Genomic DNA, 14,096 nt, shown 5'->3' with positions numbered 1-14,096 from the left:
AATTCTTTTAATTATTGGTTCTTCAACTGATTTTATGTGGTAAGTTCAGAAACCTTAGTCTCTCTCCCATTTGACTTCTCCCCATTTGAGTTCATTATCATTTCCGTAATTCTATTTTATTCATTTTATTTTAAAACCAAAACCAAATCATTTTATTCTAAAATCTTACTACTTCCTAGTTTTAGAATAAGTTTAACTAGTCTCTGAGGAACGAACTGGTCTTACCGGAATTATTACAACTTGAAACCCGTGCACTTGCGGGTGTAGACCTATTTAGGAAACTTTCTAAGCCCATCACTTATGAATACAACAACTTTACCAATCCTTTAGCAAACATCGTTCGCAAGTTAGACGATCTTGAAATTTATTGCAAACAACATGCAAATACGGTTGAAAAAAGTTCTACAAAAGAAATGGCGATTTTACATCTTTTTTCTTTAATATAAAAAGTAGATTTTGTCGAGAAATTATAAAAAATTCTTTCAAAATATACAAATTTCATAAAATTCACATGTATGGAAGAGTTAAATGATTTAAAGTGAAAAAGAGTGAAAACAACTTAGTTACATAAAGAGTCATTTTCTACAATTTACCATACTGCTTCATACTCAAAGTATTTTGAATCTACTATACTACTTGATAATCAAATTATTTTGAATTTGTGTACATTAATTACTTCGTCTTTAATAATATTAGCTTTCAAGTAGTGAAAATCTCTTATAAATGTTTGACACTGCACCTCTAATTTGTCATTTTTGGTCTCTTTCAATTCGATGTGTTTTTTCCGGAGAAGTCACCTGACACAAGTATGAAGCTCGGTTTTAATGGTTTATTGCCCTATTAAACTTGAGGTAATAACTAGAAAGGTCAAAATAATATTGAAAATAATTAGAAAAGCACAAAACATTTGAAAATTATTATTCAGGTCAAAAAGTATACAAAGACTAAATCACCCTTTTTTGTCTTTTTGTGTAACTAAATTCTTTTATTTTTCTTTAAACTTTAAATCGATATAACTTTTGTTTGAGATGTCGGATTTCAATAAAATTTATATATTTAGAAATGGTTTTTCATTAGCTTTCTAACAAGATCCACTTTCAATATTTTTTTCCAAAAAAAAAACCCAAAAAAAAATGGTGTTTTTTCGCTTACGTTTTTCTGCAAACACGTGTTTGCAACAATCTGTTCTGCAAACAAGTGTTTGCAAAAAAGTTCTGCAAACAAGTGTTTGCAAACAAGTTCTGCAAACAACTGTTTGCAACGATCTGTTTTGCAAACAAACGTTTGCAAATAAGTTCTGCAAACATGTATTTGCATTTGCGATATTGCAAACATGTGTTTGCATTCGCGATTTTGCAAACGGCGTTTGCATGTGCGACAATGCAAACTGAGTTTGCATTTGCGACATTACAAACTCAGTTTGCACACGTTTACATCTTCACAAATTGCTTAAAGCCAACTTTTGGTTTCGATCCAACTTCAACCAACCAATTCATTAGAACTCTTCGCATATTCATCGTTACTTCTTTTTGAATATTTTTTATATAATCCTGTATTGAGTTTGACAATCATTTAATTGTGGAATTATCTCATTGTTCATGAAGAAAAAAATGGTAAATGGGAATGTCAGGAACATTTCCAAATTTCAAAATGCATTTATAATGGGACAATTAAAATCATAAATATGGGAATGAGTATGAACTAACTCCTGCATAATTAACATCAACTTGAGATAACACTACTGGTTCATATAAGGAAAGTATTAAATGATCAACAACCAAACAAAACCACCAAATAAGAAAACCTCTTAATTCTCAACCTGCAACTAAACTCCTTTTGGAACGGGCAAAGACATGCATTTATCAATAGAGAACAATTCTATTCATCATATGCATCAAGACATATATCAAGAGCAGTAGCAATCATGGAAAAAGAGCCTGTAGATTAAATCTGTAAATTTAGTAATTGATTTGAGAACAGCTTAACGACGAAATGGAGTAATGCAAAATGTGAAAGTGAAATTAAGTGATTTGTTTTACTTGAATTGATTAGCACCCACATGAATACGATCGGAGATTCCAATTTCCCCCTCTAAATGAGCAGCAGAGGAGGAACCATTTGTAGCTCTCCAATTCTTAGCTGCTGCTATGAATACTTGAACTATTCTAAACAATGGATTTTCCGTATCTCCATTAATAGTCCCAAGCAAGAAAACGGCAAGAACTATTGTCATGATTATACATGGAATGCCAAATCCTAGACCCCAACTCAAGTTATCTTCAATGTATGTTAAAATCAAGAGAGAAAAACTACTACCAACACAAACTCCAAAGTACCACCAGTTGAAGAATGAGCTCTTAGACTTGCTCTCTTCCGGGTTTTCTCCATCAAATTGGTCGGCTCCAAAAGCTCGTGCACATGGCTTAAAGCCTTTGCAACAGCTACCATTAGAGAAACCACAGTAGCCACATTGGGCCGCACAACTAACTCATCAACCATCATTCTAAAAACCCACAAACATTCTTCATAGAATCCTTGCATCGAAAAACTGGAAATCAAAGTTGTCCAAGAAACAACATCTCTCTCAGTCCTTTCATCAAACAACTTCCTGACACCAGTGATAGACCCACACAGAAATTAAGCATTAAGCATCATCTTGGTGAGAATCTCAGTAAATCAACATCAATACCCCCCTTTCTTTTTATTCCTGCAATTCTCTCCTACTCACTTGTCTTTTCTTCTCAGTTAAATAGTTACCAATCCAAACTACAACAACAACAATTATCACCCAACCTTCATTTATCATTCATTATCTCTTCTTTTACTTATTATGCAAGTTTCCATGAAAACCAAACGAATCATTGATCATCAACAATTCATTCCTTCTTCTTCAATTATTGAACAAGATGAATAAAATCATCCACCGCGAAAGAGAAAACATAATTCCATTTCAGAATCTGTTCCCGATGAGGAATCAAACAGACACCAAGAAGAAAATGAGGATGAAGAAGAAAACGATGAATTAGTATTTAATTCTGAATCTGAATCGAACAGTTTACGTCTTTTAGGTATTTTATTACATTGTGCAGAAGCTTTATCAATTGATAATCTTGATCTAGCTAGTAATCTATTACCTGAGATTTCACAACTTTATTATCCGTTTGGTTGTTCAGTTAAACGAGTTGCCTCTTATTTTGCTCAAGCAATTCAATCTCTCAGTCAGTAGCTAAAAAAAACCTAAAGCTTTTTGAGAAAGAAAGTGATTTTTAATATGTGAGGGTATTTTAGGAAGTAAAATAATAAAAAATGACCTGATTACTAATTATTCAAATTATTTTAAACTTGATATATCATTAGCTATAATATTTTGATAACTTTTAGTTAATAAAGAAAGATACTTGCTTTTTTAGCTATTATAAAATCTTTTACTACTTAAATAGTCATTTTCTAATTAAACTTGTCCCTATTTCCTAACACCTCTTGGCGATCCGATTAAGTCATTAGGTTGATTAACATTATGAGTTAACCCCACTTATAATATACCCTTTCAAAATAAAATATATACTAAAGTATATACAACAAAGAAGGAAAGTGGATGCCGTCCCAAAACAACCTATGAATTTTAACAAAAGACAAAGTACATTAGTCATACTCTTTTTACTATCTTAACTAGTTAATGTGGCATAGTTAAACAACACTAAAACCCCCTTCATTGATGATTTCATCTCACATAAGTGTTAGGTTTTCTAAAAAAAATATTACCTTTTTTAATGTACGGGTCGCATTGCATCAATAGGAAGCTCTAACCTCAAGGAATTAAGTAGTAGATTTCGGAACCTTTACAAAAAAAAAGATCAAACAATGTAGCAATGGTATACACCTTAGCTAATATATAAGAAACTTTTAGGAATAACATAAAATTGGTCGAAGGTTTTGGTTTAAATTTTTTAAGTTAAAAAAATACTTTTGTATTATGTTCTGTTAAAAATTCAAATATTTGAATTTTGTTTAGTTAAAGTTCAAAGCTTTTTACAACAATTTTTGCACCCCTTTTACACGCAATTGCAACCCTCTTTGCAAACCAATTGAAAATTACTAAAAAAAACCCAAGGAGCCATGAAGACTTGAAAAAAACTGAGTGATACTTTTTACCACAATAAAATTTGTAGGGAACTTTTGTTTAGTGTTGCAGACCTGCTGTCTAGAGCTCATCTTGGTCAGGGCACTGTTCTCTTAAGTGTGGCAGCACTTGGGGAGGATATCCAACGGTTAATTCTTGAAGATAAAAATGAGAAGAATGAAGTAGCTTTTATTTGTAGCTCCTGTTTTGTTTGCTAGATGTTCTAGCTTGTTAGACCTTGGGTCTCTTTCTTTTCTTCTTGTTTTCTTGTTTGAGTTTCTGGTTTTCCTTTAAAACCTGCTGACTTATTCAAAAAAAAAAAAAAACTTTGATTAAATTTTCAAACATGAATAACTTAACACGATGGGCTTTATTTACAATTTACATTTGTATAGATGATAAACTTATATATATATAAAATGTTTTTAGTTAGAGTTGACTATTGTGATTTCAATTTGTATTAGCTTGGGCTTAAGTCTTTTTTGGAATCATAGCCAAACCCTTTTGCGACAACATATGTATTATGATTTTGATGTCAACGGTGACATTTTCATTACCCAAAAGATGATTGCATATTACTAAATTTTACAAAAATAGTGATGTGATGTCGTCTGTACTTATTTTTGTGAAACACTCGTGTGGAGATGATCGAGTCTTCGTGACCCATAAAGAAAACTAGAAAAATGTGATCATTATGGATACGTAAAATAGTCTCTGTTAATTTGTCATAAACGACAATTAGGTAGTCAGTTAATAACCCTGGATGTCGATACAAGTTGTCAAAGGTGCTATGTCTCTTTCAAAATGGTTGAAATGGACATCTTGAATTGGATCCATGTCAGCATCATGGTATCTACTTGTCAAACTAGTCATAAATTGACACTTGGCATGAAAATTTTCTATAAATTTCACCACCATTTCGGATTCAACATGAGAAGAGCCGTAAAAAGCTGGGACTACATCAATTTTATCCACTCTTTCTTTCTTTCTCTTTGTTGTTTATCTTTCCTTTTTCATGTTCTATTATTAGTAAAATATTTCATTGTATATATATCCAAAGGTGAACCAAACCCTAGCTTCAATTGTTAGTTTGAGTTTTCATCATTTTCATCAATTCTTTCTAATTTAATTTTCTTATTTTTATTTTCTCTGATATTTCAGTTTTGGTGATTAATATTGGAAGCCATGGCAAATCCTTTATCACTTACATCAATGAATCATGTCTCACTTGTTTGCAGATCAATTGAGAAATCTCTTGAATTCTACCAAAATGTTCTTGGGTTTATCTCTATCAAGAGGCCTGGTTCATTTGATTTCAATGGAGCTTGGTAATTTTCATATATAAAATATATATTATGATAATTAAGTTTACAAATTATCCTAATTTTTGTTAAAATTATGGTCCTTAATTATTTAGGAATGGCAAGTGTAAAGAAAATATCCCTTTTAAAAGTCCATTAAAAATATATTAATAACTGTTTTTTTTATTTTGTGTTTAGGTTATTCAATTATGGCATCGGCATACATCTTTTGCAGTCAGAAGATCCAGATAGTATGCCAACGAAAACTACGATTAATCCAAAAGATAATCACATTTCCTTTCAGGTAAATTTACACAAGTACTAACACAAAACAAAATAAATAACTAAATTGAAATTTTTAGATTTAAAAAAGTTCATAGAAACCAACAATATTATATGTACTTCCCACCTTACTTCGTTCGTACCGTTTAAATAAGACAAAAGAGATAATATGATCTGAACGACAATCTTGTCACTTCATCCCTCTTATCCGATGAAGACGAAGCAGTAAGGTAGAGATTAAGGTAGGAGGGCATCCTATCATTTTCATATACTAATTGCTATTTCTCTAACACATCATTATTTAAATTATAGCAAGGTGTCACTACTAATTGCTAACAAGAAACAAAGGTTTCTTGGGTTAGCCAACATAGCACCCAACCTTGTTCTAAAAGGCCACATCCACCACTGCATACATAAGTCGTACACCTACCAACAGCGGCGCTCTAAAACTATACACGTATATAGTGCTAAGAATCCTAATTAATAGATCACAATTTTTCTTCTGAAATGCATTTTAGTTGACAAGAACATGTACATCTCTTTATTAAAGAGACTAAAGTTCCAATCTTACTGATATCGAAGAAAAAGTAGCTGTGTTTAGGTCCTAAATGGCTGACTAGTAACCAAATACATTTGATCAATCAACATGTACCGGTTTACTCAATAATATAAACATAATAAAAATCATCTATAAGTAATTATGTGAAACATTTAGTTTCCTTCTTGTGGTACACATTTTTGTTTGTACTAACTAGTGACATTAAATTTTATTTTACGAAGTTCATAATGATGGTTGAGACATTTAACTGCCAAAAGAGATTCTTTTAGCTTATGTCAGTGGACCATAAGGAAATCCAATAAATTTGTAGCTAAATTTGTTCATTGGTACTTCATGTTTATAAATATACCATCTCAAAAAGTCAAACGGAGTAAAACAGAACGATGCTTTCATCGTACGTTGTCCGTCATATGTACCTCCTTACATACTATCTTATAATTGAGCTTTTAGTCCGGCAAGAAACTAGAAGTTCGACCATTCAAGCTAGTTTTTCGAGTCACTTGCATTCTAAGATTGATAGATTCAAGAGTTTCATTACATTGCCTTGTAACGAAAATTATTCTCAAATGACTAAACTACCCTTCTGCAGTGTGAGAACATGGATATAGTTGAACAGAAATTGACTGAAATGGGTATCAACTACCTCTCGACGACCGTTGAGGAAGGTGGAATCTTCGTTGATCAATTGTTCTTCCATGATCCAGATGGCTTTATGATTGAGATTTGCAACTGCGAGAACCTTCCAGTTATACCACTCACAGAGGAGTCAATACAAGCGTATTCTCAAGTCGTCTGCAGGATCCGCCCTCAAGTAGTACAACAACAACAACAACTACAAAAACAACAACAGCAACAACAACACTTGATTCCTTGTGTTTCACCTCTACATGTCTAGGAAGACAAACTCTCTATCTCATGGTTGAATGAGTGCAACAATGTACCTGCATCACTACATGTTCAAGCTTGCCTTTTGAGACATCTATGCATAATAAAGATATTAGGTTTATGTGTGCTGGCAATAAAGATCACATTTTGCTGTGTCCTTTAGCCTTATATATATAATATATATATCTTCCACTTATGAAAGAAATGAAATATTTTCTCACTATGGTCTTGCCTGGTTAATATAAAAAAAAAAAAAAAAAAATTAATCTTGAAGAAGTATATACGAGCAATGAATGTGTCCATGGGATGATTCAAAAGAGTAAATCATTCAAGAAATCAATATTTCACATAGAAAGAAGGGGAGAGAGAGAGAGAAGAAAAAAATGGTTATGTTGGTGGTGGTGCTCCGTCGTAGGAAGTGATGGTGGTGGTTGGAATTTATGGTTGTGGTGATGGAAGTGAAGTGAAGACGAATGTCTGGAGTAAAATGCAGGGAGATTTGTTTTTAGACTACGAATGAGAATGTCTTCGCCCTTCTCCTTCACCTTGGCCATGAGGCCTCAGTATACTCCTGGAAAGGGAGGAAGGGCCCAACCAATTCATAAGATTCTCCATCCCTCACTCCAACATCAACATAAAACATCTCCTTTTTGCAGATGACTGCATTATTTTCGATCTCAACTTTGTAGAGAATATCTACAACCTTAAACTGTTAAACAGATCCTAGAGACCTTGGGGTCAGGCTAAATGATAAACTATGTTAAGTCTACTATCTTCTTCTCTAAAAACTCTCACCCCAAATTCAAAAGAATGATCATTCGGAACTTGAAAGACAAACAATCTCCTTTCTCCGACAAATATCTCAGACCCAATCTTATTAAAGCTAAATACTTCCCCAATAGCCCTCGACCAGGCCCGCCTAAACAACATCACTCCTGTATTTACAAATCTATTAGGAAGAACTTTAATGTCGTCAACAATATGATCTTCTGGGAAGTGCAGATTGGTGCTAACATCAATATTTGGACAGACTATTGGATACCAGGACACCAACCCCCTATAGCTAACGAAACCAACTCTAATCTCACCAAAGTAAATGAACCGATTCATGAAAACCAATGGGTTGAAACAACGATTACTAGTATTTTTAACAATGACATATGCAATAGTATTCGTGTGATAAACTTACAGGAACAGGAACCAGACACTATCAGATGGTCGCTAACCAAATCAGAAAATTACTCTACCAACTCGATGTAGAGGTATATCAGAACTAATCCAACCACAAATGCAATCACAGAGATTCAGTGGTCTTCCATTTGGAAAATCAATACTAGCCCACAAATAAAACTAATTCTATGAAAATGTTGTACGAACAATCTACCAGTTAAATATAAAATAGGTCAATACATCGGTTAAACCCCCAACTGTGATCTTTGTCAACATAATGAAACAACGGAACATGCACTTCTACATTGCTCCTATGTTAGACAAGTTTGGTTCCACTACAATATTAGAACGGATTGCATTCAATCCATATTAGAATGGACAATGACATGGGAAAATAGGACAACGGAACAAACCAGACAGTACGCCCATATTATGTGGTTCGTATAGAAATCCAGATGCGACTACTGTTGTAGTCAACATAATCCGAACCCACAACAAATCATCCAGCAAATCCAAGATATGCCCGACACAAGTACCAACTCGGGACCGAGGCAAAAATCTCAAAGTAATAAAGAATGGAATCCCCCAGCAACACCTTACACTAAAATCAACACCGATGCCTCTTTTACAAATCTGACAGATATAGCAGGAATATGATGTATAGCTCATAACTCTCAAAGTCAGTTCATCAACGCTCTAGCCGAACCAATAAGAGGTAGAAACTCAGAAGAATGTGAAGCAAAAGCAATCTTACGAGGTCTTACATGGCCAACGGAGCTACGTCCAGAGTATGTTCACATCGAAAGTGACAATAATAACCTTATTGAACATCTGAAGAACCCAAACAACATCATTCAATGGCAAGCGAAGGCTAACATGAAGAAAGCACTTGATCAGGCCGCAATGTTCAAGAAAATAATTTTCACCTTTACCCCACAGAAAGCCAATGGCAAAGCGGATAACTTAGCCAAATGGGCAAGGTGATGGAAGACGAGTCAAGTCTGGGATTCCCAACCCTCTTTTTTGTAATTCGTTGTAATTTTCTTTTTTGTTTTTTTTCTTTTCGTGTTGTTAACAAAAAAGAAAAGAATGAGAATGTCTCTTTAGTCAATCTTAATTGACCGAATCTTTATTCCCAAAAATTATTTTGGATCCCCCAAAGCCTCGGCCTTTCATTAATATTGCTCAAAAATTACTAATACTAGGAAAGTATAAAATAAAATAGAATTTACACACAATGTAAAACCCCCAGCTAGCTAGGAAATGTCATGATTCAAGATTGTATTCACTGAGATTGTTCTTTTCATTTTCCAAGTACAAGTTGATGCAAATAAGCTTTCTCTATAAAAACCCAAAGTTGCAATTTTACAAGTAAAGTTTCCAAGACAAATTCATCACATAATTAGAGACATGGTCCCTAGAGTCCCCTCTCTCTCTCCTAAACGTTAATAGTCCAAACTCCAATCTTGATAATAGGTAACTATTTCTGTTCTTACTTCAAAATATGATTCCTTGATCATTATCTTCTAGGGTTTTGTATTTATTAAATTATAGAAAACCCTATTAGGATATATCCACTCCCTTAATTCTATAAAAATTCAAAGCCAATTTCTCAAGAGACACATTTGGTGATATATCAACTAAATAGAAATTAGAGCTCAAATTTATACTCTTTTTCTAGTGAGTTAACCTAATAATTTGAGTCAACTGAAACCAAATTTCTCATAAACAATTAATAAGCAAGTTTAGATATTTTTCTCCAACAAATCTGGATTACAACCCCATAGAAAAAGAAAGAAAATATTTGCATTATAGATGGAATCAAAGTGGCACAAAATCATAACTGGGCTTCTTGTAATTTTGGGCCTATAAAATAGCATGAATGGATATAAAGGAGGATGAACATTTTCCTATAAATTTGAGTGTAGAATAAATAATGACTACAATAACTAATTACTCAAATTGATCAATAAAATTACCCTAATCACTCTAATGCTTTTTGAACTTTAGTCTTAAATATCAAAATAAACAAGTTTTCAATAGAAAAATAAATGAAGCAACCAGTCGAATGTGTCACAAATGATCCGAAACTTGATCCAACAATGCAATGCCAGGCAGGCCCGTAAACCCGATCGAACTCCTACAAAATGATAAAAATGAAGTTAAAATCTAACAAATGGTAAATACATCGAGGAATAATAGATTAAATGCAAGCCAAATTACAGTCGCTCATAAACGAACGATCGTGATTAACTCTACAAAGGTTCATTTCTAACAAAGATTCTAATTATATATATATATATCTTTTAAAAAAATTAGATATATTATTCCTTAACATGTTCATCACATGATGAGATTTTTCAGTAATGATTTTTTTTTCTCCATAAGCATGTTCCGTTCTGTTTTGATACTCAATTAAGCTTTTTACAGTAGACAACTAAACGAATCAACTATGTAAAAGTGAAAAACATATATATTAAAAAAGTAAAAAATATAATAAAAATAGAAAAAGCATAGTAAAAATATTTATTGTTAAAGAGTAGATAGCTAGTATATACCTTCTTCATGTTATAAGCCATGTGCTTAGAACTAAAATTGTCTAAACATTCGTAACTTCTTTTAGCACATTTGAAAGCATGAACTTGCATAAACCCCGGCATATCGACGGCCATTACTTTCACGTTTAAAAACGTCGTTACCGATTTAACGTTCATTTCGACGTGTGAGACTGACTTCCTAGACTCAATAATTTCAGCTTGTGAGACAGATTTCCTAGCAGGCTCGTATGACACCGATTTTCTAGCGGGCTCTTGAGACACTGATTTCCTAGCCGGCTCGTATGACACTGATGTTCTAGCAGGCTCTTGAGACAGTGATATCCAAGCCGGCTCTTGTGACACTGATTTTCTAGCTGCTGGCTCGTGTGACACTGACTTCCTAGCCGGTTCGTGCGACCCTGATTTCCTACCCGGCTCTTGAGATACCGATTTCCTAGCTGGTTCGACCATTTTAGGATCCGATACCGACTTCCTAGCTGGTTCGATCATTTTGGGATCCGGTACTGACTTTCTTGCCGGTGATTTGATAACGTCGATGCTTTCCGAGACCAAGTTTTTCGACTTGATTGGTTCGGTGTGTGAAACGGATTTCCTTGGCTCAATCATTTCTTTATCCCTTTCTTCTGCTGGGATTTCAGGTACAACTAAACTTCTACTATTTGTAAGATTGTTGACATTGATCTCATTTTGCCCTTTGTTCTGTTTCCTGCTCAATGTATTCCAAATACGCAATGACAATGTTTGTTTCTTTACCTTTGGTGCTACCGTGGGTGTTCGGTTTCCGGCGGTGGTCATGGTTGTGGATGGGACAGCGCCACTATCACCTCCACCACCTCCACCTCCTGTACTGTAGAAATTCATGGATGTTTTTCTTCTATGGAGTTTTTGGGGATCCATTTATGAAGGTGTTAGATAGAAGAAATTGAAGAGGATGGGTTTCTTCATTTACTAAGTTATATAAATGAGTGTGGGGTAAATGTGAAGGAGTAAGGGCTAAGTACCCCCACACATGGCCATAAGAATAAGATATTGTGTATAGGTTAGAGGAAGTTTGAATAGTAATAATATAAATGAGGAACATTACATGTGCAATTGCCTCTAGTCAAGGAAAACAAAATGGTGGGATTCTTGTCAAAATATTGGATTTATTTGTATAATATTTTCTATTTGTTTGTTTTAGTGATAGTGATAGTTGCAAGTTGGTTTGACATATTTTATTTTTACTAATTAGCCGTATTTTTGTATTTATCGGTAGAATTGAATGATTATTGACTAATTAACATGTTGAGTTTGAGATGAACGTTGAATACATCTGTTTGTCATTGATACTCTGATGCAACGAGTCTCTTACCTGGGAGTTGTACTAGAAAATATTGTTAGTTATTCATATATTACAATCCAATAAAATTGGGGACAACAAAACATTTATCAAATAGTACTCCTAACCGTTTAGTTACACGTTAGTGGTTGTCTGATACGATTAGTCTCTTATATCAGAGTCGTATTAGAAAACTATTGTTGATTTATTCATATATTAGAATCTAATTGAGTTAGGGGAAAACAAAAGACTAAAGTGACATTCCATCTGTTGAGTTACACATCATATATGAAAAAGATGAGCCGTTAGATTGAATCTCACTAAGTTCCACAAGATAAGATCTTAAGAACATAACTGCATTGTGTACCCATATCCAATTATGGAGGTTTGAACCTTTAAAGAATACTTGCCATCTTATATCCCTTTAAAGAAAGCTATTGCCACCTGTCTGAATATAAGAAAATAGTTAACTAAATGCCTGGCATTATCAGTACAATATTTTTGTTCTACACTTCTATTTCCCCTAGTTAGGGTTAGTGGTTGCTTGAACTCATTAGCAATTTTAGGGCATATTATTGTTCACTTTATGCCTCTAGAAACCAAACATAGGTACCTAGATAGTATTATCCTCTTCCAACCTATTAGCCAACCCAACCCTACAAGTCCCCCTTCTAGTTAGGATACATTTTAGTAATTTTGTAACCAATTCTTATTTCACATCAATAATTTTAGCCCTAATTATTGATGTGAACTATTAGCCTACCGTTCTAAAGAGAAGAATCAGAGAGTTTTCATTGCTTCTCCGGCGAAGGGTCTTCCCTTCGCCGGATTCCTTTCTTTGTTTCTAATAAAGTGGTAAGGAACATTATTTGTAAATGCATTTGCCCTAATTTCACTCTATTCACTCTCTTTTCATCATGGTAGACATCAGTAATCTTCTCGATTCTACTTCCTTGCCAATCTCTTGATGCCCTAATTTCTTATCAGTTTTCAGTCAGTGTGATCCGACCGATTCTATTTACCCTTAAAAGTCTGTTGAATCTAATGATTTACATAAGGAAGAGAGTGATTAGAATTGGGATAGACGATTGAGGTTTCCAATTGTTCCAAAAGGTGGAATTTCTACCGGGAATAATGGTGGCGGTGGTATTAAGGTTGTGGTTGGTCGGAAGAGTTTTGAGAAAAGTAAGAAATCTACTGCTTGTAAAACTTTGGGTGATATATGAAAGATTGGGTGGCAAAGAAAGTTCATTCTGGTGTTTCTGAGAAAGAATGCTTCCTCCTACTCCAAAAATAATCCTCCCCATATAATGCAAGTGTAGGTTGTATCCCTATGGCGGTTTTTCCATGGTGGTGGCAGTTTTCCGATGATGACAGCGGTTTTCACGGTTTTTCGGCGACAATGACGATTTTTCGGCGAAAGCGACGGGAATATAAAATTAGTATTTTCTTTATTTTTGTATTATCAGTTATTTTGTTGACCTATAGGGTCTTTTCATCTGTGATCTTTAGGATCCTTTCATCTTTCTTCTTTCTTCTTTCTTATTTCGTCAGTGTCTAGTCCAATTTCTCTCACTTCATGAGGCACTTTACATTCGAAATTCTGAGAATTTACTTATGTAACTCTCATGTTGCTGAACCGAGAGAAATAAGAATTATATCCATGTAACTTGTGATTTTATCACTTATGAATGAAATATGGTTTCAATGGTTTCAAAAAAAAATTTTAGCAAACAAAGAGAAAAAGACATTCTACCTCAACAAAATAAGATATGCTAACCCCTTTGCTTTGAGAGTTCAAATTTTTTTTTAGGTCTGCGTGTTTTAAGCCCAAAATAAAAATAAAAAATGGATTAAAATTTAATTTCTCAGAAAATAAGATTTTAGTCATTTTTCATTTTAA

The 14,096-nt window shown here is 33.7% G+C and overlaps 2 protein-coding genes and 1 long non-coding RNA gene across 4 annotated transcripts; 2 read left to right on the top strand and 1 right to left on the bottom strand.

The window, feature by feature from the left end:
* The first annotated feature begins 5,050 nt into the window (after positions 1-5,050).
* Positions 5,051-7,368, top strand: LOC147550554 (glyoxylase I 4-like). Of its 2 annotated transcripts, XM_086671128.1 has the most exons (4): positions 5,051-5,180; positions 5,282-5,448; positions 5,620-5,725; positions 6,852-7,368. In XM_086671128.1, the coding sequence occupies exons 2-4, from the start codon at positions 5,306-5,308 to the stop codon at positions 7,155-7,157; spliced, it is 555 nt and encodes a 184-aa protein (XP_086527254.1). In that variant the 5' UTR covers positions 5,051-5,180; positions 5,282-5,305; the 3' UTR covers positions 7,158-7,368. The 2 variants fall into 2 exon arrangements, with proteins under 2 accessions (XP_086527254.1, XP_086527253.1); XM_086671127.1 differs by lacking the exon at positions 5,051-5,180 and having other exon boundaries at positions 5,202-5,448.
* A 2,735-nt stretch (positions 7,369-10,103) lies between these two features.
* Positions 10,104-11,863, bottom strand: LOC147550553 (uncharacterized). Its single transcript, XM_086672475.1, has 2 exons — positions 10,876-11,863; positions 10,104-10,457 (listed from the first exon to the last, which is right to left on the bottom strand). Exons 1-2 carry the CDS (start codon positions 11,770-11,772, stop codon positions 10,302-10,304), a joined length of 1,053 nt encoding a protein of 350 aa, XP_086528601.1. The 5' UTR covers positions 11,773-11,863; the 3' UTR covers positions 10,104-10,301.
* LOC147550552 (uncharacterized) lies at positions 10,915-12,169 on the top strand. Its single transcript, XR_015238896.1, has 2 exons — positions 10,915-11,513; positions 11,688-12,169. It is a non-coding gene; the product is annotated as an uncharacterized LOC147550552 (long non-coding RNA).
* The last annotated feature ends 1,927 nt before the right edge of the window (positions 12,170-14,096 follow it).

This window comes from Eschscholzia californica, unplaced genomic scaffold, assembly GCF_041429995.1.
Source record: "Eschscholzia californica isolate CP2 unplaced genomic scaffold, dmEscCali1.0.p SCAF_3, whole genome shotgun sequence".
NCBI lineage: Eukaryota > Viridiplantae > Streptophyta > Magnoliopsida > Ranunculales > Papaveraceae > Eschscholzia > Eschscholzia californica.
This window is presented reverse-complemented; position numbering and strand designations above follow the sequence as displayed.

Bases quoted from the DNA above. Each gene is read 5' to 3' on its own strand.
- LOC147550554 (XM_086671128.1), top strand. From the start codon at position 5,306: ATGGCAAATCCTTTATCACTTACATCAATGAATCATGTCTCACTTGTT. The intron at 5,449-5,619 runs GTAATTTTCATA...TTTTGTGTTTAG, and splicing joins TTTGATTTCAATGGAGCTTG to GTTATTCAATTATGGCATCG. The intron at 5,726-6,851 runs GTAAATTTACAC...ACCCTTCTGCAG, and splicing joins ATAATCACATTTCCTTTCAG to TGTGAGAACATGGATATAGT.
- LOC147550553 (XM_086672475.1), bottom strand. From the start codon at position 11,772: ATGGATCCCCAAAAACTCCATAGAAGAAAAACATCCATGAATTTCTAC. The intron at 10,458-10,875 runs GTATATACTAGC...ATCATTTTGTAG, and splicing joins TGGCTTATAACATGAAGAAG to GAGTTCGATCGGGTTTACGG.